This window comes from Colletes latitarsis, chromosome 9, assembly GCF_051014445.1.
Source record: "Colletes latitarsis isolate SP2378_abdomen chromosome 9, iyColLati1, whole genome shotgun sequence".
Classification (NCBI taxonomy): Eukaryota; Metazoa; Arthropoda; class Insecta; order Hymenoptera; family Colletidae; genus Colletes; species Colletes latitarsis.
Window position 1 is genome coordinate 24,308,724 of NC_135142.1, and position 24,868 is coordinate 24,333,591.

Consider the following 24,868-nt stretch of genomic DNA (forward strand, 5'->3'; position numbering starts at 1 on the left):
GTTATTAGTTCGATCGATTTGGCCAAGAGCTTTTACATCGAAAACACTTTCGAATTCCCGTTAGACTCGCACGTAACGTTATTCGTATTTGTGTGTCATGCTTTAAAAAATGACACCGCAATAACCGAACCGTGTATACATATGCATGACTCGATGTCAGTCAACACATAGACAGTTTTAATATCTGTGGAACTCGAACAATGAGACACGACTAATTATCAGTCTCGAGCGAGCTGTTTTTTTTATTAACGTTTTGAGTCATCTACAGAATAAACTCGCACGACCTATAAAACATTAAATAAATTACGATCATAAACATTCGAGGGACACGAATAAATAGAACATATTACTCATCTAATTCTTTTCTTTTAGATATCAATATAGCCTTTAAAACAGATATAAGCAAACAAAATTACTAAATTAACTCGTCTACAATGTCGTCGAGCATACTTTTTACTGTGTAACGATAAAACTCCTCAGCCATTCTACTTCTGATCTCTATTTCGATGAAAGAAATTCAGTATCCGAAAATGATTGTTCCATTATCTGAAAATTCCCCTATGCAAACACTCGAGTCTCTCTATTATGATAGTTCAGATACGAGAATCTCTGTACGATTTATTCGATCGAACGGTTATTCAGATAAGCTGTTGCTCGTTCGAGGCGTAACATAATTCAATTATATAATTCGGTAATTTTTATCGAGCGTACGTCGTATTAAGAATTGTTTATCTTTCATTCGTTATCGAAAATTCTTTTATAAGGACGAGAATTTTTCACGAAAATACGATTCGTGTTTGGACGTAATCCGTGCTGATATCAGTAATATAAACCGGAATGCGATTTATCACCGCGAGAAGAGTTCTTTTTTCCGTGGAGCAAAGCGGTCGCCGTTTCTTTTATCCAGTTTCACGGCGCTAAGTCTGCAGCTGTGGGTCGTTGGGCCAAAGATTATCAAGACATCGTGTAGCATGCTTTCCAACGTGACGTTGCAAGCGATCCACTCGTTTGTCCGTGAAAAAAAAAGAAATTAACCCGCGGAGTCGACGTCAATTCGTTTTATATTCTTTTTATGTAAAACGTATTTTGTATATCGCGACTTCGAGATGACGGTTCGCGATAGGTCCGGTAGTCGATACACGAAAGATCGTCGTTCGAAACGTTCGACCGAAAACACTTTATCGAGCGCGATAAAAGACAAGGGGGAGTCGATGGGGCGAGGGGGACACGATCGTCGAAAGCAACGAGCTACGGGAGAGGGGATCGCTAGTTGGTACACGGAGGAACGCGATAAAAGCGATAAGGTATCTGAAAAACAGCTTTTCTGCCGGTAAACATTCCCACCTGGTGCACGTCTCGTGTGAGAACTCTTTTTCTCTCTTTCGCGATTTGCTGATTTCCCCCTCTCGCGACTGTAGAACATATATGGAAGGTGTCCTGTAACGTGGAAACACGTGGAACAAAAGTTTGCATTTATTTCGAAATTAGCAGTGATTTTTTGCTAGGTCTTTGAAAGAAAATCATTTGACAATTCTGCACGTATGAATCGAAGTGAAACAATGTGCTGTGTTTATACAGGGTGTTCGGCCAACCCTGGGAAAAATTTTAATAGAGGATTTTACAGGCCAAAATAAGACGAAAATCAAGAATACCAATTTGTTGATGGAAGCTTCGTTAAAAAGTTATTAACAATTAAATTCAAAAATTTCAAATCGTTCTAGAAAAATTATTTTTACTTGCAGGGGTCAATTGCAAGCATTTTTGGTGAATACACATACTTCCGAAATCCTACCCATTTTCGAGAAAAAAATTCGAGTAAGTGGTGAAAGTTTTGGGTGAAAAAAAAAGACTTTCGAATCGTCTTGGAAAAATTATTTTTAGTTGCTGGGGTCAATTGCAAGCATTTTTGATCAACAGACATACCCCCGAAATCCTACTCAGTTTCGAGAAAAAAATTCGAGAAGGTGTGAAATTTTTTGACGGGGAAAAAAAATTTCAAATCGTTTTGGAAAAATTATTTTCGGTTGCGGGAGTCAATTACAATCATTTTTGGTCAATAGACATACCCCCGAAATCTTACGTATTTCCGAGAAAAAAATTCAGTACGGTCGGAACTTTAAACGTTAATAACTGTTTAACGAAGCCTTCATCAACAAATTGGTATTCCTGATTTTCGTTTTATTTTGGCCTCTAAAATCCCCCATTAAAATTTTTCCCAGGGGTGGCCCAACACCCTGTATTATCTCCAGGGATATTGGTTTCTCGAGTATCGTTCCTAATCTATATCTAGCGCTATAAATACCTTAGAATTTAGGAATCAATTTTAGACCTAATCTGCGAATCGTTGTAAAAGATTAGAGCGATCGGCGAAAATCTATGTGAAAACGATTCCATTGTTTGTGTGAGGTATTCGCGCAAATATGTAATTAAAAGATCTTTTGAGGCGACTCGATAACGTATGATTAAATATAGTCCGATGGAGGTCTCGCCAATTCGTCGATAATACTCTGATAAGTATAAGAATACTTGTTTAGGTAGACGATCGTCCAAAACAAAATTTATTTTTAATTGTACTCGCGAACAACGCACTTCCTTCAACATTTATTATCTTCAAATTATACATCTATACGGTTAGAAAAATTTTATAATCACAAAGTTATAATTTTATTCGAGTAGATTTGTGATTTGACGTTCGTCTCTGGATACGAATTTTGCCTGTGTGTTTTCTTAGATCGCGTCGGATCGTATCATAGAAATATATTTGGTTCCGGGCAGCTTAAAAAATTCGCCCGTTTGGAGCAGTGTCTTTTCTCGAGGCGCGTGCAGCAACGCTCGAACGTATTTGCGAACGTTTCTTATCGCTTATCGCGCCTCTCGAGTCGATCGATCCACTGGGCCGCATGGTAAACACGTGTCTTGTTTACGCGCTTTATCATCTCGACTTCTTCCCCACCCATCGCCAGTCCACCTATTCGTCTCCTTCCTCAATGGTAGGCGCCGGCATTTGAATTTCTGATGTAATTCCAGCGCGATCAAAACAAACTATTACGAAGATCGAGGTTCCAACGTGTCCCGTGCCTCTGTTCCTCCTACTCGGCTCCCCCTTTCTGTCGATCTTCATCCCCCGTTCCCGCCTCACCGCGATTAATCATGAACCCGTCTCATCCGTGCTCGTTTCCATCGATCGTTTGCTTTTCGTCGTCGCGCCAACTACGCCGAACACCGGTTGCGTCGCAAAACTCCCGCCCCTCGACAGTTTTTATCTCTTTTATTTTCATTCGTTTCTACGGTTCCTTTCGTATGCCAAACATAATTGATTAACAAATAAAACCGGTACTGAGTTGCGACTTAATTCAGTCGTTTAAACTGGGAAATTGTTAGACAGAACTCGGGTTGTGAGTTTCTTTGGAGAGAATGTGGCGCGAGGAATAAGTAGAATGAGTAATTCGAGTAAGTTTTAGTCAGACCCAAGCTGATGAAAATGTCTAATCCTATACGATTCACAGTTCCTTTCAGAAATCGATCTCTTTTTTCTACATACAACGCGATAGAGTGGTCATTTTTTAGTATTACGGATCATGTGATTGAAAAAAACAAATTAGATACGAACATGTTTGAAACACAGTTTAACAAATGAAAAAGATTTCTTGTACAGAGTGTAGAGATCATGTTTTTTGGTAAACTTTATTTCGTATATGTGGCGACATATATAACGGGATTATTCAATACTTTGGCTTTAAGTAACTTCACAACGTTGAAGAAGCACGCGAAGGCTGACATTGGATTTTAAATACAAGCTCTTCGATAGTTGGCTTCGATGAAGTTGCAGGTTGCATAATATTATCGAGATTTTTATCCTTCTGTTTCGTGATTGGAAAGCTTTATTCGCGAGTGTAACTGGTACCGAATGGGCTCGTGAAAAAAGGTGGATTATCTAAAATATTTGAGTTTGTGCAATTTTCAAATCTGAATATAGAAATGTGTCAAGAAGATTTATATATTTTGCCATTGAAACTTATTTATGTTTCAATAATCTATTGTGCAAGTTTAAAGACGAGTATTGCAGTCCTATTTTATTTCTTCTACGATTGATTTCATTCTGAGACATTATGGGACGTTTATATTACGATTACGATATTACGATTACCCCAATATTAATTCTAATAGTTTAGAAAGGACAAACTCGAAGGTTTCGTATGTTTTCAGGCCGCAGGTAGACACCAGTGCAGCTATTTAATAAACCTGCAAAAAGGAGAGTTCATTCTTCAGGGCGGTGACCCATCGTGGCTTCGGGGTCTGAAGTCAATTCCTGGAAAATTACAAGATCTCTATGAGATTAACAAGATATTAGCCCATAGGCCGTGGTTGCTGAACAAAACGCACATAGAGGTGAGTCTTCGATCGTCAACAAATTCTAGAATCGTTCTACAGGACACCCAAAAGTACAGATATAGAATCCATCGTTACTTTTCTCTAAATCTTGTGATATTTCGGAGACCTATCGTTGCTAGTATTTTCCTGAAACCGTTTGATATCGCGCTAGACTGTCATTCTCGAAGCATCGAATCGATTTGCGATTTTATTCGGCCGCATTCCCAATTGGAAAAGTGTCACGATTGTTTGCTAGTCATTCTCGCGTTGGAATTAATATGGAACACGCTACGAAAACCGAAGGACAACGAGAAAGTGTCAAAACAAAGATTCGTTGGAAAGTCGAACGAAATTCTATACTCGCGCCAGAACCTTTAAGCCTGTATCTATTTAGGGGATGAAAATAATTATTCCGGGTTTTCAGAAACTGACCAAGGGCGCGGACAGTTGGTCCTTAGCCGAGGTCGTTCACGCGATAGTCCTTTTGGCTCACTTCCACTCCCTCTCGTCTTTCGTCTTCTCATGCGGGGTGAACGAGGAGCTGGACAACGTTGCCGGCCACCATTATAAACTGAACGTCCAGGAGAATAGCAATAACGTACCAACTGCCAAAGACAAGATTTCCAATAGTCCCAAGAAGATTCTCAATGGCGATGGCAAGACTGGTAAGTTCGTTCTTCCTATACTTTGTAACCGACAGTCTCTGAAGTCACGGTCTCTGATTGCGTCAATTAATTCGAAATTCTCACAATGTTAACTTAACTCGATTGGATTCGTTTACGCGAGCCTTGAAAGTCGTGTATTCTTAGTTACAATCTACGGTAACCTCTTAGCTTTTAACTCTTTAAAAATGGTTTCATGTATAGGTTTATATCGAAGTTTACATAAATAAATATCGTCATATAGAACCCTCTATTTAATCGTAAACCAATTATATTCGCAGTAGATCAACACCTTTTTATATTTGATAAATTTCAGTCAGTGTTGTGTCTAGGAGTATCATAACTTTTCTGTCGACAATAGCAAGCCCTTTTTTAAAAGACAATTCGTAATATAATCTTCTCACACGTTTCGCAAGTTCGTTTCTCTCGAATTCCCTGGTCGAAAATCTGTTCATCGGTGATTTACAACAGCTGGACCCTTCGCCGTCGATTTACAGCGGCGTATTAACTTTATTGGCCGTCGCGATAACGATAGATACCGTTTTGCAATCTGTGCAGAAAGCATGTCGTCGCCGCCGTCCTCGCCCAGCATAGTCGGCGAGCAGGAGGTCGGCGTCGAGGCTCTGATGGAGCGCATGAAGCGTCTGTCGGAGAAGTCCGAGTCCTATCAGATCACCCAGGAGGAGCTGTCGAAAAGATTCGAGACCGTGGAAACGCAGTCCGCGGAGCTCGCGGCGGCGCCTCAGAGGAGTAGTTCGGTCCTCGACTCGGACATAGGTCATTTCATCGAGGACCCCACCTTCATCTATCAGGACTTCGCCAAGGTAATTAATTAATCCTCGCGGTCAATGATCGATCGGCTCTGCGCGTGAACGCTCTCCCCGGGGAGCATTCGATTATGCCAGCTGCGTAGCTGGCCCTGTGGGAACGGTTTTACTAGTCATAGTAATTAATAGATTTGCTTTTATTCGAATCGTAAGATTAGAATTTACAGACTCATCGATAACAGGCCCTGCCTTAAACGTCGAGATATTTAATAGTGAATCGAGTGCTTGCGAGAAAGGTACAGGTCGAGCGTAGCCCTCTGTCGGCGAGCACGAGAACTTTGAATGAAATTCTCGAGTTTAGGAACTTGTTAAAGCAATTTTCATCGTTTGCATTCCATCCAGAGTCATTCCCTCCGACTCGTCAGTATTTCTTCGCGTCGAACGACTATCCTATTGTCGACCGCTCGAGGCTAAGCGATCAATGAGCACCGGTCACTCAACGCGCGCCTGTTGCTTGGCGAAAACGCGATAATAAAATAATTCCGCGATCGGAGTGGACGCGATAAAACTGTCGTTTCGAGCGAGCCCGGTTTGCTAACTCGGTTACACGGGCTCCGCGAGGATTATACCAGTGTTTCTGCGCTGTTTTTACGATCGAAAGTACGGTTTCAAGGCGACGCCAAAGCTCGCCCCGATGAATATTTAAAGTTCGTCGGTTCGATCGCCGTCTCGAACCGCCGATACCATGAATATTTACGACGCGACGACACGTGCGTATCTCTTCGATCGAGACCAACCGCTTAACCTTAAATGGTCGCGCGATTAAGCTCCGAAGAAAGGGAAGCAAGAAAAATAAGAATCTTCGAGCTCGGATCTGGATCGAATTTTATACGTTTTCTTTTTCTTGTTCGCGTGTTTCAGCGCGGTCAGCTGAACGACATACCGACTTTCCGCGTCCAGGACTACTCGTGGGACGATCACGGTTACTCGCTGGTGAACCGTCTCTACAACGACGTTGGTAATCTCCTGGACGACAAGTTCAAAACAGCCTACAATCTGACGTACTACACGATGGGCACGCACAACGAGGTGGACACGTCGCGGTTCAGACGAGCCATCTGGAACTACATTCAGTGCATGTTCGGGATCAGGCACGACGATTACGATTACAACGAGGTCAATCAGCTCATCGAGCGAAGCTTGAAGACTTTCATAAAGAGCGCCGTGTGTTATCCGGAGCGCGTCACTAAGAGGGATTACGATCGCGTCATGAGGGAGTTCAAGCACAGCGAGAAGGTTGGTAAAAGTTTCTCGTCTTCCTCCTTTCGCGTCTGTTTCCACAGAATGTTCGTAATAGACAATGCCTTGCACGTGGTCTTTATCTTATTGAACGTTCTCCAAGTTCATCTTTAACGTAAATCTCTCGATTGGCGGAGCGAAATAATTCTTACTTGCGCCAGGAGAACGTCGGTTACGCCAGGAGAGTTTATTTGCTCGTTGAACGTAGAAGCAGAGATGTCTGGTTTTATAATCCGCGACTCGATATTACAAATGCATCGCTAATACGTTTATCTGCTCTTACGAACAATAATATAATAAATGCATTGCAACTTGATAAATGTATCACAAGGACATCTACCTGCTCTTATAATCAAGGACTTAATATATTCTCCTGACACTGTATACAACGTGAGCCAAAAATAAATCATACCAAAATATTTACGTTAATTTTTACGTAACTGGTGAGGTGGGGCTTGGGTGACCCTGATTCGAGATGTAGGTGGCATACAAATGAATATGTAACTGTATTTATGTTAATGCTAGACTAACTCCCTGTGAAACTCGATTGAAATATCGATGTCAGACATTTTCACTAAACAATGACAGAAAAGAATAATGAATCCATACTGGACGTTGCATATATTTCGAACGATATATGTTCTTTGGAACGGAAACATTTTTGCGAAATAATAATCCTTTTGCATGAAATCCTTTCGTAATGATGATTCTTGGAATTAAATTAGTGATATTTTCGAGGGAATTCTGTAATTTCGAAACCCACCGTCCAAATTATAAATTTAATATTATTCAAAAAAATAGATATAATCGTGGGGCCAATATAAATCGAATTAATAAGAAGTAATCGAGGATTATCAATGTGTATTAGTCGAAAGGAATGTTCTTTATCCTTTTGGCAAATTGGAGCAAAGGCATCGTGTGCCAAAACAATAAAGAACATTCTTCTCGTCCACTATCTATTAATACCTAAGAATAAACAAACCTACGATTACTTCTTATTACTTCGGAAACTAGGTTGGATCGATAAAAATTACTGTCGAATTAAAAGACTTATATCGAAGCTAAATGTGGTAACTTTCAAGGCCATTGTGTCACTTTTTAATTGGCACACGGTATATATTTACTCGTATTGATTGATCAAGCTTGACCATTTTGTTTCCATTACTTTTATTCGGTTTTTATTATGCATGTAAATGAGGCGTACGTATATTATTACATAAAGAATAATTTGCGTAATGGCGAGGCACAGTCAGAGGCCGCTTTTAAATCTAACCTCGAAGGTATTACACAAACAAACACGAACAATTAATTATAGGACAGAAAAGAACGAAGCAGGGAAATAGATCAAATTAAAGAAGAATTATTGTTGATAAAACATCGGGTGACGTGTTTCTGTGTTATTGGAAAATTGGAAAATGTAACGAAGCCACGTGGCACAAATACCATGTAACAACGAATATCAAACCTGTTTTATTGCTAATGTTCGAGCAAGTTTGTTAAATACCTTCCCGGCAATTATTTTCAACTGTCATTAACTGATCTACGGTGACATTTTTAAATGCAATTGTAATTCTATTTATATCTTTAAATATACGCATTTATAGATCAAACTAAGTCAGCTCGTAGGAAACTATAAAAGTCTCATCGAAGTTGACTTTCTTGCTAGTAATAACAATCAGTAATTAATGAGCCGTTTATCGTACCGGAACAATAGCGGTCGTTCGATTATTCTTTTACTGGGACAGACATACGTAACTAAAAAGCGGATACACGCGACCTTGTTTACATACGATCTCTTTCCATATGTCTGGCACGTTTTTTCGTTTCACATGTCCAGAAATCTGGTGACTCTAACCGCCAATTAAACGAGCACAAAAAGAAACGAATCTTCCAATGTCATGGTGACACGTCAGCTATTTGTTTTCAATATTTAAACACGGATAATTCCTTATGGTAGAACAATAGTAATTGTTATTATTGATCTTCCTGACGCGAGGAACTATCCGCTTCATATTGTATTCTGAATAAATCTGAGTTTCGTATAAAAGACAAAGTTTGAGAAACACTGGTCCGTCAGTGAGCGCTAACGTGTCCGATTGGTCGATCTTTTCCGTCCCTAGATCTCGATGTAAATAGACAGACGGGTGATTTTTCGACAGTACAATAGTATTTAGGCCAACGCCCGCTGGGAGGCATGGCGCAGACGTTGGAAAGCTTGCTAGTAGACGAGTTCAAAAGACTGGTCACGGCTATCGCGAACGTCCCATTCAGAAAATATAGCGACAAAGTTGACATCCCTCACTTTCCTTTTTAATAACTTTCTAATCATTTCTTAAATTTGAACTCTGAAAACTTTATTTCATTCGACCCTCTTTGGAGTCCTCTACTCAAGCTTTTTAACAGTGTACCATATCCCCTAGTGGTACCACAGTAGTCCTTCCTCAGCACAAGACATCGACAGATTTATTAGTCTAAATATGGTAGTTTTAAAGCACCCAGAAGATTTATATTTATATTTGTTAACCTATGAAGACTCCCACGAATCCATCTATGGCTTCCTCAGGGTCGACCACAATATTATAACGCAACTGATTCTTTTCCCCCAATGATCTGCTTTCGCTGTCACATACTAATCAGCTTTCGTTTTTATTTTCTTCCAGGTCCACGTGAACCTGATGATCCTGGAAGCACGAATGCAAGCGGAGCTTCTTTACGCGCTCCGCGCGGTGATGCGATACATGACCTAAGCGAGGACCGCGCCCCTCCCTTCGTCTACTTGCTGTCTGTCAGTCAGTTTGTCGTTGGTTTTTTTTTAATCGTATAACTCGCGCCACGGATTTGCGAGGCGTCTTCGCGGACTCTGCACACGGCACGGAAGGAACGAGCGAACGAGACATCGATTCTCACACCTCACACAAACACACACGCAGTATATAAATAATATATTCTCACACGAATTACACTTACATACTCACATACACCCACACACACACATCAGGACAGAGACAGAAGCTCACGTTACACACGTATCGCGCGCGTCAACGAAGGAGGAGAAGAAAAAGACCAGACCCCGAGTCGAGTGTCCTCTGTGAGACGTCGTCGCAAGGTGTCCGCCATTTGCTCGTCGTAACTTTAAAGCGACAGAGATCTCTTTGATGAATCAGTGCTAATCGAACGAAGAAAGGAAATGCTGCTAAGTGCGTGGAGGACGAACGAAGAAAGACAAAGAGGGAGAATTTGACGCGGGTTGAAGGCGACATTGTTCGTAACCACGTGACATTATAGTATGTATCGTCGAAGACGACGCGAGCTTTCGATGTTTATACGCGATGGACGATCGACGCGCCATCTAGAACGCGTTCACGATCAACGTCGTTGTTCCCATTTGTACATTGGAAAACGAGTTCGTCACGTGTGACCCTTGATGGGTGAACGAAGACACGCGACGAGAGGACAAGAGAAAGAAAAAGAGCGAACGAGAGATAGAGAGAATGTGAGACAGTGTGTGACGTAAGCACGAAGTGAGACGGGATACAAGCACGAGAGGAGAGTGAGAGATTTATCGTTTGTTTTGTAAATAGACACTCGTATTTTTCTATGTTTCGCGAGATCGTAGTAGATTGTTATTTGCGCGTTTCGTTAACGTTTCAGATCTGTTCAAGTTTTTCGATCCCCGTAACCCCTCCCCCCGTACCGTTCTACCGTCTAATCCGCGACCCTTTCAAACTTTTTCAACGATGCTTCCCCTTGGTTCGGCGATTCGATTTTCTTTTTCCTTCTCGCGATTCGCGTGAGTGCGCGTGAGGGGAGGGAGGGGATGGAGGAGGGGAGGTTGGAGCATTACGCGTCCGTTTCCCATAGTAATCGACTCCTCGCGGCACTTTATACCGGAACGATTCGTCGATGGTCGCGATTAATCGTAAGGATAAATCGAGGATCGACGACGGGTCGAGGATGACCGGAAGTCATCGTGCGGTTTTCCGTTCGTTCGTTGTTCGTTGTACCGTCGTCCGTGTTCGTTCGGAACACTAACAGAATATTAATGGCCGAACAGGGACGACTCGACGAATGAATTTTTGTCTTTCGCGGTGTGATCGCGATTCGCGTTGCGGTCGCGATTCCCGTTGTACATATATACATATATATATATACACATATATAAATATATATATACGTATATATATACATATACATATACGTTTTAACTTCGTTTATTGCAATGAGTATCGTATTAATGGCCGAACAGGGACGACTCGACGAACGAATTTTTGTCTTTCGCGGTGTGGTCGCGATTCGCGTTGTACATATATATATTTATATATATGTATATACGTATATACATATATACATATACATATACATATACGTTTTAACTTCGTTTATTGCAATGAGTATCGTATAACGAAGAAAGCTATAATATAAACGACAAAGTGTACCTTCGTTTTTTCGTCGTAACCGTGTGTCGAGAATTTACAAATGATAAATGAAAAATCTTAGATCGTAGAACGATCTGCGCGCGTACGCGCGACTCGACGCGCGAGCCACGCGTGCGCGCCCAGAGACATCAATGCCAGTCGGCTGTGTTTATTTACGATGGATCATGGCGCTACTGTCGCTAACCCGATGCGCGACGAAATTTCTTTTTCGAACGAGTCTAGCGCTGTACCGCTCTCAGGAAATTCTATATCGTCCAATACGTCGCGGAGAACCGCGAATCTCCAGCAGAAATCGGCAAAATTTTATACGAGAAACAAGCAACGAGCGAAGCTAAAAACTCTTCTATTTGCTCCTTGTAAAATACTTCATTCCGTAGTTCGAATTGTAATTTTTATTTAACGCCTAACAGTTCGTCCTTTGCTCGTGTAAGGATTTTGCCGATCTCTGGACTACGGCGAGCTTACAGTCTGGTGGGTGTAGTAAACCTGAGACTCGACGTACGCAATAGATACGTGTTCGTGTTTGTGCACACCAAGGTATGGAATTAATATATCGAACATACTTCCAGAGTAATAAATAACTGTAGGTTCGTTTGTCCTTTATCGATAGATGTAGAAAGGAACGTTCTTGTGGTTTTTTGTTTGATCGATCGGGGTAAGGTCAGTTAATTATTTATTTTTCTAGCACTCGTAATTTTAATACTATTTTCATTCGAGAAAGTAATTATTTAAACATTTTATTATTTGCGACGTTCTTCATTCAGAGTTGAGTTCTCGTTCAGATTTATTTAGAGCCCTAACAATTTTTTTACCTATAACAAATACATATCAGATAAGATTTTGAGAATATAAACAGTTCCGTTGCAGTTTAAAAAATTATTGTAATAGTTAAAACGCGATCGAGGGGTCTTGCAACGTGCAGTTTCGTAAACATTCTTCGAAACTCATGGTTACAATTTTTTCCCTGTATTTCCAAAAGATCTATCCCTGCAGAGCATTAGATCAAACGATTGATCTTTCTCCAGCAGTCTTAAGAAACCATAAGGACATTCTCTGTCCACAGAGGAGTTTACTATATCCGTTCCAGGGACTGTAATCACGCTAAAAGCAGCACAAACTTTTTGGTACTCTGGCACAGCGTTAGCGGAGCGTACACGAATTATAAACGGCGAGGACCAAGCGAAGGGGCGAACGAAAAAATAGAGGAAAGGAAGAGCCTGAATCGAATTTTTTTTCGCGCGCGTTCATCAACGAATTTTCATGCCTTTCGCGTAGCGTGTTGAACTTTAAACGATACAAAGAGAAGAAAGGAAACCGTGGGAATCGTCGTGTCGACTCGTGTTCGCCCCTTCTTCCGATGACCAACAAACGGTTGGCAACAGTAGGAACGGCTCGCCGCGTAACGTGCGAGCGGGACAGAGAGAGGCTGTTTAAACAAATCAAATCCATATTATGTCGTTACGGTACACGAGGAACGTGGCACAAAAATGAAGAAAACAAAAAACTCTATTACACGCGAATTACACGTGTCTGTGATCGCATATTATATATATATATATATAATAATATAGATGTATAACAAACATAATACGCATTGTCGAGATGAAAACGAGGAGCAACAAAAGGGTCGATATATATGTATTATATATATATATATACGTATGTACGTACGGTACATACGACGCGTATTTACGTCAACGACGACGAAAGTAAACGAAGCGCGTGGTATATCGATATGCGTACCGAGCAACAGGAAAGCAAACAGAAGAAAAAAGAAAAAAAAAAAAAATTATGGAATACCGATACGGGAGATATACGTGTAGCGTTTGTAATTACAATGTCTCTTTATTATGTAAACTGTGTATGTGCGCGCTCTGAAATTTATTGTATATTCGTGTATATGATTCGGAGCTGTCGCGTTTCAAGTGCAACGCCATCGCCATTCGATCGCGAATCAGCCAGAAACGCGAATACGTCGCCCTTAGACGAGCTTGTCCACGAATCACCCTCTTTACGCGCGTAATCGTAATTTTTTAAAAATCGTTTTCATTTCCGCTGGTTCGCGATCGAGAAACGGAGCGTGTCGAGCGAATTTGAACGTAGAGTATCAGCGGACGGACACAAAACATACTGACAACATACTAACACACACGCAAGTACACAACCGAGAAAAACTTTTTCGACCAACAGCGACGCGTTTGCCTCTTAAAACGACGTCACCACATATCACTTGAAAAAAAAAAGAGTTTATTAAGAGGGCGGACGCCATCGTGCGTTTACTTTGTTCGTTCTTCTCTCATTCTTCACGTGTTCTCGTACAGCCATGTCGCGAACCGTCCGTAGGATAGTCGAGGTTCGCGACGAGCCGCGCGAACGACAGTATTTCACACATCTTCGACGTTCATATCCCTCCGGGCTTTCGAGACTCTCTTTCTCTCGCTTAAAAAACTCATCTTCTTTCGTACGTAGCCGCAGACGCAACGCAATTTCGTACGATAGTTCGCGCGACTATCGCCGATACGAACCCGTACATCGGCGGCCATGTTGGATGGTAGTACGGTATCGCCATACCAGAGTTAGGCAAAATTTCAAGCGATTTATCATCGACGATAATAGTATTTTACGATTGAAACATTTTATTCCCGTTAAATTAAAAACGTTCCACTTTGCCCGTCTCCGTGCCATACGACCGTCGTCGCAACTTGACATACGATCGTAGATATAATAAATCGTTACGTCTGTGGCACCTGTCACCCGTCTTCACCGCGTCTCGCGGTTTCATTGTCTCTTTCCTCTTCTGTCTTCTTCCGTATTCCACTGGGAACAGAATCCGGCACACGTACCAGAGAACGCAGAGATTTTTCACGATCGGAGTCGAGCATGCTCGTAATATTTTAAGAAACCGCCAGGTTGTCCAGGAGTTATCATTAAATATTTAACGTAACCGTGAAGTTATTTAAAGAGGATTTATAATTTAATTGTTTCGATTCGACGCGCGACGATGCACACGCAGGGTGTGAAAAGTCGAGAACCTCCGGCCAAAGAGGCTTCGATCGTCGAGGCTCCGTTTAGAACTTCTTCTACACCAGCCCCTGTAGAACGATCATTCTCGCGGCGCTTGCAGGCTCTTCGCCTAAAGCCACGTTTCCACGCGTGGCTGCGCAACAAAATTGGCAATTGGTTACTTATAGTAAACTAGTTAACACATTATGATATATTTTTCATCAACAAAATTCATATGGAATTGTTTTTAATCGGTTTCTGACACGTGGGAACGTGGCTTGCTCAGCGCGACACTTGAATCGTTTGAAACACGTTTTTAAATGTAGTGCATAGGCAGTCGAACGTGGCGCGCTGCACGCGTGGAAGTGTGGTTTAACGTCATACTTCTACGCGTGCAACGTGCAACAGAGCACGCGAATCGTTTAAAAAATCCTGTTGAACGTAGTGTGTAGGCAATAGAGTCAGCTTGAATCGTTCAGGATCTGTGCTTGAGGGTACAGGTGACGGTTCGAATCGCGGGAATCCAAGACACAGGAAGTTCCGCGACATTTTCACCTCTTCTTAGATCTCCCCTCCCTCACTCTGTCTGTTTCATTTCTCTTTCCACGCTTCGTCTCTGTAGAATAGCGAATCGCAGTTGGCGAGAGAGCGATCAGAGCCCGTAGGAGAACGCCTCGAGAACGATTCGTGGGAAAAATCGCGGTGTTCGCGGCACGAGTTAGGTGCCCGAACTGATCTCATACATAATAAGCTTTCTAGTAGTCGGAAGGTGACGAGGAGGAGCGCGCGATGCTTTTTTTTTTTGTTAGAGTAAACAGAGAGAGAATCGCGAGAGGGAGAGAGCGAGGGTAGAGAAGCAGGCGACGGGAGAACGATCTTTTATTAATTTTTCTGTTCGCGTATAACCCAAGTCGCTCGCGAGTCGGCTAATTTGGAAGCGAACGGGGATAGAAAATGGGTCGTGTTGGGATTTTGGATAATGTTTCGACGCCTCGACGAACGCGTGGAAGCGAGAAACCCCTGGGTTAGGTGGACACAAGATCGCGAGGGTAGAAAGTAGCCAGGGTCACGAACGAGGCATTTGTTCTACGCATATATCTATATGTATACACAAGAGATACACACACGCAAAGACACGTACACACTCGCATACGTACATATAACACACACGCATACACATGTATCGTTTCTTTGTATTCTTAGTTTTCTTTTCATTGTTTAATTTCGAAGAGAGAGAGACGAAGATATATCGACGAGCTCGCATAGCTATTCGCAACGTATTCGCGAGCTCGAGCCACCTCCGAGAGTCACAAAGCATAGAGAGAAAAGGGGAGGGGGGAAAACTGATGAAAAAGAAAAAAAGAAAATGAAAACAAACAAAAAAAAAAAATGAAGAAGAAAATGAAATGAAGAAATAGTAATGAACAACATTTTACATGCCACCGCGTCGAATACGATCGTGTGATAATTACAAGTGATTTGACTAGGCCCTTCCAAATGGATTCAGTCGGTTATATATTATTATTAATTATATCGTGTCAGGAGAAGTCGTAGGCACGGTCGGGTCAGCTCGAATCCGCTCGACCCCGCGATCGTAGTTTTATCCTTTTAACCTTTCGTCGAAACTTTTTTAAAAAACTCGTGACTTCGAATGACAGATATAGAGAGCAGAATGTGAGAGAGAGAGAAAGAGAGATTGCGAGATTGAGAGATTTTTCCCGTCGACGAACCCGGAGAATTTTCCGTTCGTGACTGCGCCTGCAACATCACGGTCACGTTGATTCGATTAAGCAACGCGGTCGACGCCTAATCTTATCATGGACCGTGGCCAGTCGAGACTCCTCCCGAGGCTCGTGGAAATTCTCGGGGTTGGTTGGTTTTTTTTATAGGCGTGTACGCGCGCGCGATCGACAGGACTGTCGATCGTTCTTTTCGAGAGAAACAAAAAGAAAAAAAAAAATACGATTTTCGGACGACCGATCGCGCGATCGAGCGCTCGCGATTCGAGCTGGAACGACCGTCGGAGTTACGTTGGAGGGTCGTATGTGATGTGATTTCTTTTATATCATAACGAATGATGAACACTCTAAGAAATGTTATAGTTTCATATAAGTGATATGTTATTTGTCATTTATTTTATCCCTTAATAAATGATGTTATATAAAAAAAAAAATGAGACTGATCATTCGGATTAATCGTTCCCATCGTTTAGACGTAAAAAGGATCTTTTAGTTCACTGAACTTTTAACTAAACGATATTATTAGTGCATGATAAGTCGACAGGAAGAATAAGGAGGCAACTTTTCAATGTAAATACGGTAAGTTCTATTCCACTTCGTTTCTTGCGATTCCTTTATTTTGTATATCGGTCCACCGATTGGTTCCAACGTTTCCAAGTCCGATTTTAATTCGTTGAAAGCGTCGAGTATACTCTGCGGGAGTGCAGTTGGAATCGGTAATTTAATTAAATAGGGTAAAGCGGGGTAATTTCGTTCCGCCAAATTCCTTCCACCTTTAGGGGAGCGTTGCAGTGGTACTGCATATCTGATCGAAATTGCTCCCGTCAACGTAATACTGATTGGTCACTGATAGTATAGTTGGCTAGAAACATCCCGAAAGCTTCTCGAAAGCACCCTATCTTTTTACGAAGATAGCATACCATCAAACTTACCCTAATATTCTCTTTTCATTATTATGAATCAGAGACCCAGCTACCCCTTCGTCAATAAAAATAAATTGTCCGCTCTTTTCTCTGTCTCAGAGAGCAAGATAAAGCTTCTACGATCGCTATTATACTTACGATTTCGTCGACGTCGCGTACGCAGAATCCTACGGAGGGTCTCGATCGGGTAACAATTAAAACGACGACAGTGTTCGTCTTCTCGTCTTACAATTTATTTCGCCGTCTATCTGCATATACACACGGTAAATGACACCAAACGTCTACCTGGTTGTACTCGTTTAACGCTAAACACTTACTCGCTCGCCTCGCTTAGTTAAAATATTTGGCGCGGGTCTACTTTCGCGCTTTTACCGGTCGCGGTATTTACACAAATGTCCTCGGTGTGGTCGGTGGCCGATTTGTGTGGAATCGTACGGTGCAGTTCGTTCGCGTGGACGCAAAAAACAGAGGGGGAGGGAAACGACCGGAGTTTCCACGTTGTTTCGATTTCTACGAGTTAATTAACGCTGTTCACGCGCGAAGCGGAACTCGAGCCGGAAATCGGATGTCGACGAGGGGATCTCGTCGATTTCGGGCTCGATATCTGTCCCCGAGCGATCGAGAGCCTAGTTGCACAAGCAGTGAGAATAATCAGAGCAGAGGATCGTGTCTCGTGATCGTGGAGTCGCGCGAATAGCTGGTTTAGGAGCCAGCACGGAATGTATTGGCTGCTCAAGGTCATCCCCCACTCAACGCTGAAATTGCAAAGTTGGATAAAATTCACGAATCGCTAATAGAAATTTTAGATTCGTTCGTAAGCTATGATCTATTCAAGTTTCGTTCGTAAATTCATTTGTACATCCATTGTAAACGAAAGGTAGTTTACGAAGTAATATAAAATTCTGGCTAATAGTAATATATCCTGATTATTTCTGAGGCATTCTTTGTGTGATTGGTTCTCTGATATGGTGGGTGGATTGGCCTTGAGCAGCCAATTGATTTTGCACCGACCCTAGATGAATACTCCCAGCGTTTTCGGTGTAAGTAATCGAGACGACTTTTATTTATCGAAACACGGTTTTCTCAAGCTACTGTGCTCGTTTCTGTAACAAATACCTGAATATTTCTACGCGAGAAGTGAGAAATTGCAAGAATGTAGAACGATCGCCGATAGAGATCTACAAGGGAGTTCACAATCGGGACGAGCTCTTTTTGGATTTGATAGGGTGTAAAGATGCCTGCCTATAAACAAATTCTGGAGCAATTGTTGACAAAGAATTTCTGTTACATCTCCTTGATCTCCTTCCAAACTCACTGCTTAAAAAATATTTATATTAATAAATAAATTACACTCCCTATACTATGTATTAAAAAAAAATTGAATTAGAAATTGAGGATATTTCGAGTATTTTCACAAAATATTATTCTAGCATTTGCTTATATTCACGATCCCTTTACTCTCGTAATGAAGAAAAATCACAGTAAAAAAATAAAGAAACAAAAATAGACGTTAAGATATATTCCGAGAGAAAGTTATTAAAAAAAAAAATCAATAAAATTAGGCACTGTCGAGTAATATTCTTTAGATCGTTTATACCGATGGTCCCCTAAATTTTGCGTTCGTCTCGATCGTAGGCTCTTCTAACCAACGATCGATCCAATACCAAAGATGTGCGAACAATCGTCGTTGCAAGCTCTACGATAAAGTGCAAAAAGACGAAAGCTCTCTCCGGGCGAGTCAGATGAAACGATAGGGGTTTTCTGCCCATCGGATAGCCAGCGAACGCCCGTGAAGGAATTGTGCAACGTTCGTTCCGTTAAATATAGTCGCGAACGCGAAACTCGCGTCGCGATTCTACTTCGATCTCTAGAAAAAATTAAGAAACGAACTCGTCGATTTTTCCGTCCGGTGCCACTTGATGCGTTTTGTACTTGCTTCTCTGTCTTTGTATTTTTTCTTTGTTTTTTTTTCTTTTTTTTTCTTTTTTAATCTTAGTTTCCCGTCCTTATCTTTATTTCGCTGCTTTACGTCTAAGTGATCACAAAGGTGTGAAGATAGTCGTGGCTAATTCCCGTCGTAGTCGTGAGGCGGTTGCGGCGGTGGTGCATGATGATGCATGAGGATGTGTGGCGGCAGTTCGACTGTGGGAACACCCAGGCTGCTTCTCTGCAACACCCAAGATTTACTCCGATCGATAAGACTTCGTTATTTTATAATTTTCACGAAACTTTACGATCGAATTTTTATTTTCATGACAGTATCGACGGATCAACCATGTTTTCTTGGTGAAAATAAGACCAAACATGACCTTATTCTTTTTTGTCAGATGATAGAAGCGAGACTAGGGTTCGACTTGAAACAAAAATCGCTACCCTCCCCTTATTAAAGCAAACAGTTATCCCAATATTGCCAGAGAGTTGAAAGTCGACGGTCGGAACGTTTGTACAAATAAATTATGCACGATTAACTATAATGCTGAGGAAGAAAAATGATTGTAGTGGTTCAGTAGAGCAGACGAATATTAAATAAACATTCTGTGGAATGCGCGTTGTATAAGAATCTCCGACGCTAATTTATGTTTCGCGTATGCACTCGATTAACCTATTAATCGAACGGAATGTTTAGCCCGCGTTTTATCGATATCAGGAAACAGGGGAAAATGTCAGCTTATTACCCGTTTTTAATTGAATTTGTGTTCTTTCGGTGCGATAAAGTAGCGATTAATTCGCGGTATTTCGCTAATAACAGACTGATAAACGAAATGAATCGTAGAAACACAGACGAGGTATATGAGTAAACCTTACATCCGATTTATATTTTCGGTAATGAATTTTTTTCTCGAAAGTGCGTAGGATTTCGGAGGTATGTCTATTCACCAAAAATGATTGTAATTGACCCCTGCAACTGAAAATAATTTTTCCAAAACGATTTGAAATTTTTTTTCCCCCGTCGAAAAATTTCACACCTTCTCGAATTTTTTTCTATAAAGTGGGTAGGATTTCGAGGGTATGTTTGTTCACCAAAAATGATTGTAATTGTCCCCTGCAACAGAAAATAATTTTTTTAGAACGATTTGAAACTATTCTTTTTCACCGAAAAATTTCAGGGGAATTGGTCAAACATTGGTCAGACATTGAATTTCGGGAAGGAATTTTTATCTCGAAATCGCGTAAGATTTCGGGGATAGGTGTATTGACCAAAAATGATTGTAATTGACCCCCGCAACTGAAAATAATTTTTTCAAAATGATTTGAAATTTTTTTTTTTCATTGTTGCACCTACGTTTTCATTGTTTCGTAATTTCGACGTTTAGAAAGAGGGGGTTTGTGGAGAGTGTTTTACCTGGGATCTCATCCCGTTGAGGGGGGTGGCAGTGGGGTTGTCCGGCGGATAGCCGAGCACGTGGGTCGAGCATTTCTCGCAGGCGCGTCGGCGTCGCGACGACGCGTGGCAGCGCAACGCGCGGCACAGTTCCCGCGCCATTTCCGAGCACAGGGACTCCTGCTGCTGCTGTTGCTGCTGTTGTGACGGCTGCTGTTGCTGTTGTTGCTGTTGCACGGACTGAGAGATCCCTTGCAGAGAACCCGAGCAGTCCGGCGTCGATGCAGTAGCTCTCTGAATCGAAATTACCAAAGTGAACGCCCCCCAGAAAACGAATCGAACTTTTGCATTACAATCAGCGATTCGTGGACGTTTCCCGTATTTGTGAAAATCGAGTCATACGCTTTTCCATGCGTATTTAAATCAATTTTGCAAAAAACGACGCCTCATCGACACAGAATCAACTAACAGAGACTTTACGATTCATTCTTATGATTATATATGTATTTCTATACATGACAGATGAAAGAAAATATAATGCAACTACGTAAGGGATGCAAAATTTCGTTTCCTGCGTCGAGTAAAAAGCAGAGAAAAATCGACTGCATTCCCCGTGAATTCAAAATGATAAAATCACTGAAGTTTGAAAAAAACGGACCTTGGTTCACGATTGAGCTTCGTGCGTTTACGGTGAGTCGGCATGCTTCAGTGGAGGATGAGCTCATGCTGCGTCGGAAAAAATCCACGGCGGCGGAAATGGAACAAAAGTGACAAAAATTCATGCGATCCTAAAGCTCATGCATCATGCTCCAAACGGTCGTCTGGAAAAAAGTCTTTCTTTTCCGCGGTTATACTGCAAATCGCACGATGATTCACTAAGCGACAAAGGAAACGAGGCAGGGAAATGCAAGGTGGACTCTGCTCGAATCGAAAATCATTTTCCACCTCCGGTAGCATTATTAATAACGGTGGGATGTGGGATGTGGTGAAAAATACCACACCGTTCTGAAATATTTGCTCGATATCTTCCTTTCGTTGGTTCACAGATGAGTTTGTGAACCAACTGTCACAGAAAATAATTTATTAGAATGCAATAAGAAACATTTTAGAACAGCGTGGCGTTTTGCAATTTATTAATATCACGTCGCGATTCGTCGGGATGGAAGTCTAAATTGAGTATTGTTAATAATTCTTTTTTATGTTCGACTCACCCGTTCCGCCGGCGTGTTTCTCCTCGAATTGTAACAGAACTCGAAAATCGCGATCAGCACGGCGAACGCTAGCCCGCACATCAAAACGACGAACACTCCGCCTAGAAGACAGCAGAAGACGTTCATCCTCAAGCAAACGTAAACATTCATCAGCCCTGATCTCGTACAGGACTCTGTGCACGACAACTATTAATTAACCTGACAGATTACACGCGACTGCAAAAAAGTAGAATAGAAACAGAAGAGCGTCGAATCGAGAAACATCGCGAGGCAAACTTTCAAGTTACAAAGTCACTATTTTCTTATTACTAGAGGGGATCATAGAGGGTTATTTAGTTTCTTTTTTTATTGAAAATTCGAACAAAAATTTGCGTTTTTACCTATATTAGCAACACCCAAAGAGTTTGCCTTGCTCTCCTTGCCCTTCTCGGTTCTCATGCAAGTGTCACCGGGACTTTTCCACCATTTATCGTACAGTATTTGGATCTCGCCCTTTTCCTGGAGCTCGAGAATCGCCAGGGATATCTTGTCGCGCCAAGGAGAGCCTAAAAATTACCAGATCAGTATCGTCAGCTTAATAATTTAAGCTACGACGTCCACAGATACGATTTTCAAAGGGTTGTTTTACCCATGGGGGTGGCGATCCCGTAGCCCTTGCTATCGAGAAGTCCGCCGATCTGAGTGAGATTGCAATCCCTCTGTACGATGTAATCGAGCATGGTCGACTCCATGAGGAACGCGTAATCGCCTTGAAGCACCCTCTGGATCCCCTCCTCGTAGGTGGGCACAAACACAGACGGCTTTTTGTTCTCCATGAACCGCCACATTTTCTTGTACGTCTCGATCATCGAGTCCTTGGTGGAATTCAGATCACGTACGCGTCAGACAAGCGGGAAAATCTCTATCCGTTTACGAAGATAGGCACAATTACCCTGAAGAAGGTCATGGTGCTTCCGCTGTCCAGGGTCCCGTAAGCGATGTCCGTCTGTCCAGCGAGATCCTCCGCGTTCTCGATCGGCGTTATCATCCTCTCGACCGTGAGGAACGCCGCCAGGTTCGCCGTGTACGACGAAATGATTATCAGCGTGAAGAACCACCATATTCCGCCCACTATTCTCGTGCTGGTTGCCTGACAATCGATGAAAATCCATCGATGTAAATGGTGGCGATACAAGACGATTCTAGCGACTATGCTTCCTTTGTAACAGGGCTCTCAACCCCTTGACGTACGATTTAATTTTGTTTAAATTTGTTCGTACAAGGCATAGCGACGAAAAAGAATACATTGTTTTACGAATATCTCGTGAATCTAAAAATTTGTTGATTTTAACCCCTTGACGTACGAGTTTATTCTAAATAATTTTTCAAACATGCACTACTTAATTTTGTTTAATGAGTAGCCTCATGATTGTGGCACTGGACATCCAGAACTTGTGACAAGTCAGACTCGTCGTTCTACAAAGGGGTTAATACGCGTGAAACGTTAAGCGTGATTATTAGACAAAATAGTCTAATATTCTGTTTGTTATTTGAAATTTTCGCCAGAATTTGTTCATGCAGATGTAATATCTTCGTGAAATATCGAGCTCTCATAGTGATTGCACATCGTCGAAGGGAAAGCAATGTACCTTGGGGTTTAGGTCGCTGCCCTGTTGCATCAGAGTGCCGATGGTGAACCAGAAGCTGTTGGCCAGCGAGAATTGGTTCTCGACGACCTCGGAGCCCGCATGGCAGGGGTACGGATTATTCCACTCGTACGGACTGAATCTGGCTACCACGAACATCGTCACCGAGACGAGGACGTACGCCGCCAGAACGTAAAGCCAAATCTCGATGGCCAGCGGGTTCATGAAAGAGAAGAGGCGAGCTGGGTGACTGGTCGGTACCTGGAATTCAATTTCCACCCAATGAATCACCCATCTGTTCGACAGTGGCGCTGCAACGTAATTTACAATGGGGAAATCGACGAGATCGGTTCGCTGCATAATGTCTCGATCGCTCTCGACGGTTTCGGATCTTTCGCGCCATCGATAAGGATGAAAATACTATCACTGTTACTATTACTGTTACTATTACGGGCGATCCACGTGACTCAAGGTGTCCGGATTAACCGTGGATTAGGTCCGTTGCATGTCCAGCTTAACCGCAGCTAAAATTAACGAGCCTATTGCCGTTCCCGAAATGGCGTACGTTGGCATTGAACGTGACTGTGTCCCTATCGATTCTGATTTCAATTAAATTCAAGCTCCATGCGTTTACACGGGGCTACCTTCCTCATAACGTTGCTTGTAAATTCCGTCTAACGGGAGAGTTCATTATCAGATGTTCGTGTGTGCACGTTGCTGCGCAAAGTCCACGCGTATCTATAAAGCGTCTATGTACTTACGATGTGTATCTGTATCCACTGTGTTTACAGGTATCTGCGACGAGCATGTGTACCTATGGTGTGTACGACTATGTCTCTGTAGACAAAGGTTTCCGTAGCTTTATTTCTATTATATGCACTGTAAATTTCCGGCATTGGAAAATGTTTCGATCGTTTTGCCACGCAGACTTCAATACAAAAATACGATACAATTAATACGAATGATTTTCAAATACGATTGGTTTGCGCCATTCTGTAATCGTGTGTATGTACCGAGAGGGATGATTTCGTTTCCTACTTGAGTTCGGGGTAGAAATTGTCGCCCGAATACGGAAATTACTGTAAATAAGGCATCCCGCCATCGGAACGGATAAACGGAGTAACGAACGACCGCGAATCGATCGGAAATACGCGACTCACACGTTTGACAAGCCGCTAGGAATCCATCTGCGCGATTCCTGCCCGGTTTTCGAGCGGGCGCAGTACATTATCGCGTCGCCTCATTTACGCGCTTGTCGTAAATTCCACCGTATATCCGATCGTGTCGTTGAAATTCCGCCTGCACGCAATCTCCACTGTCTGCTAACGGAGATTTACGAGTTTGGATATATTTTTCGTCGCGCTTCACAGTCGTTGGCGGAAGTTTACGATCTCGTTCTTGGGAGTCGTCAAATGGGAGGCGAACCGTGTCGCGGCCAGTCGCGAGGTTCGTCTGCCGCTTGGAAACTGGGTTAACAGCGTAGACACAGCTCGAATCTTTCCTGCGTTCG

General features: G+C 42.2%; 2 protein-coding genes across 11 annotated transcripts in view; one reads left to right on the top strand and one right to left on the bottom strand.

Annotated features, from left to right (window-relative positions):
• The window catches only part of Sesn (Sestrin), a 218,060-nt gene extending 201,349 nt beyond the window's left edge, over positions 1–16,711 (top strand). For all 7 annotated transcript variants that reach the window (XM_076772804.1, XM_076772805.1, XM_076772810.1 and 4 more), the window contains 5 exons: positions 4,207–4,389; positions 4,796–5,036; positions 5,592–5,857; positions 6,722–7,096; positions 9,760–16,711. In XM_076772804.1, the coding sequence (XP_076628919.1) occupies positions 4,207–4,389; positions 4,796–5,036; positions 5,592–5,857; positions 6,722–7,096; positions 9,760–9,846 (1,152 nt within the window). In that variant the 3' untranslated portion in view covers positions 9,847–16,711. The remainder of the gene's footprint in view (positions 1–4,206; positions 4,390–4,795; positions 5,037–5,591; positions 5,858–6,721; positions 7,097–9,759) is intronic.
• Positions 16,712–16,941: 230 nt separating this feature from the next.
• The window catches only part of LOC143345550 (glutamate receptor ionotropic, kainate 2), a 131,517-nt gene continuing 123,590 nt past the window's right edge, over positions 16,942–24,868 (bottom strand). For 2 of the 4 annotated variants that reach the window (XM_076772801.1, XM_076772800.1), the window contains 7 exons: positions 23,362–23,619; positions 22,665–22,862; positions 22,362–22,587; positions 22,114–22,278; positions 21,734–21,834; positions 20,544–20,816; positions 16,942–19,367 (listed from right to left, as the gene is read on the bottom strand). In XM_076772801.1, the coding sequence (XP_076628916.1) occupies positions 19,266–19,367; positions 20,544–20,816; positions 21,734–21,834; positions 22,114–22,278; positions 22,362–22,587; positions 22,665–22,862; positions 23,362–23,619 (1,323 nt within the window). In that variant the 3' untranslated portion in view covers positions 16,942–19,265. Of the gene's footprint in view, positions 19,368–20,543; positions 20,817–21,180; positions 21,249–21,733; positions 21,835–22,113; positions 22,279–22,361; positions 22,588–22,664; positions 22,863–23,361; positions 23,620–24,868 lie in introns of those variants that run through there. The other 2 variants (XM_076772802.1, XM_076772803.1) reach the window with 2 other exon arrangements.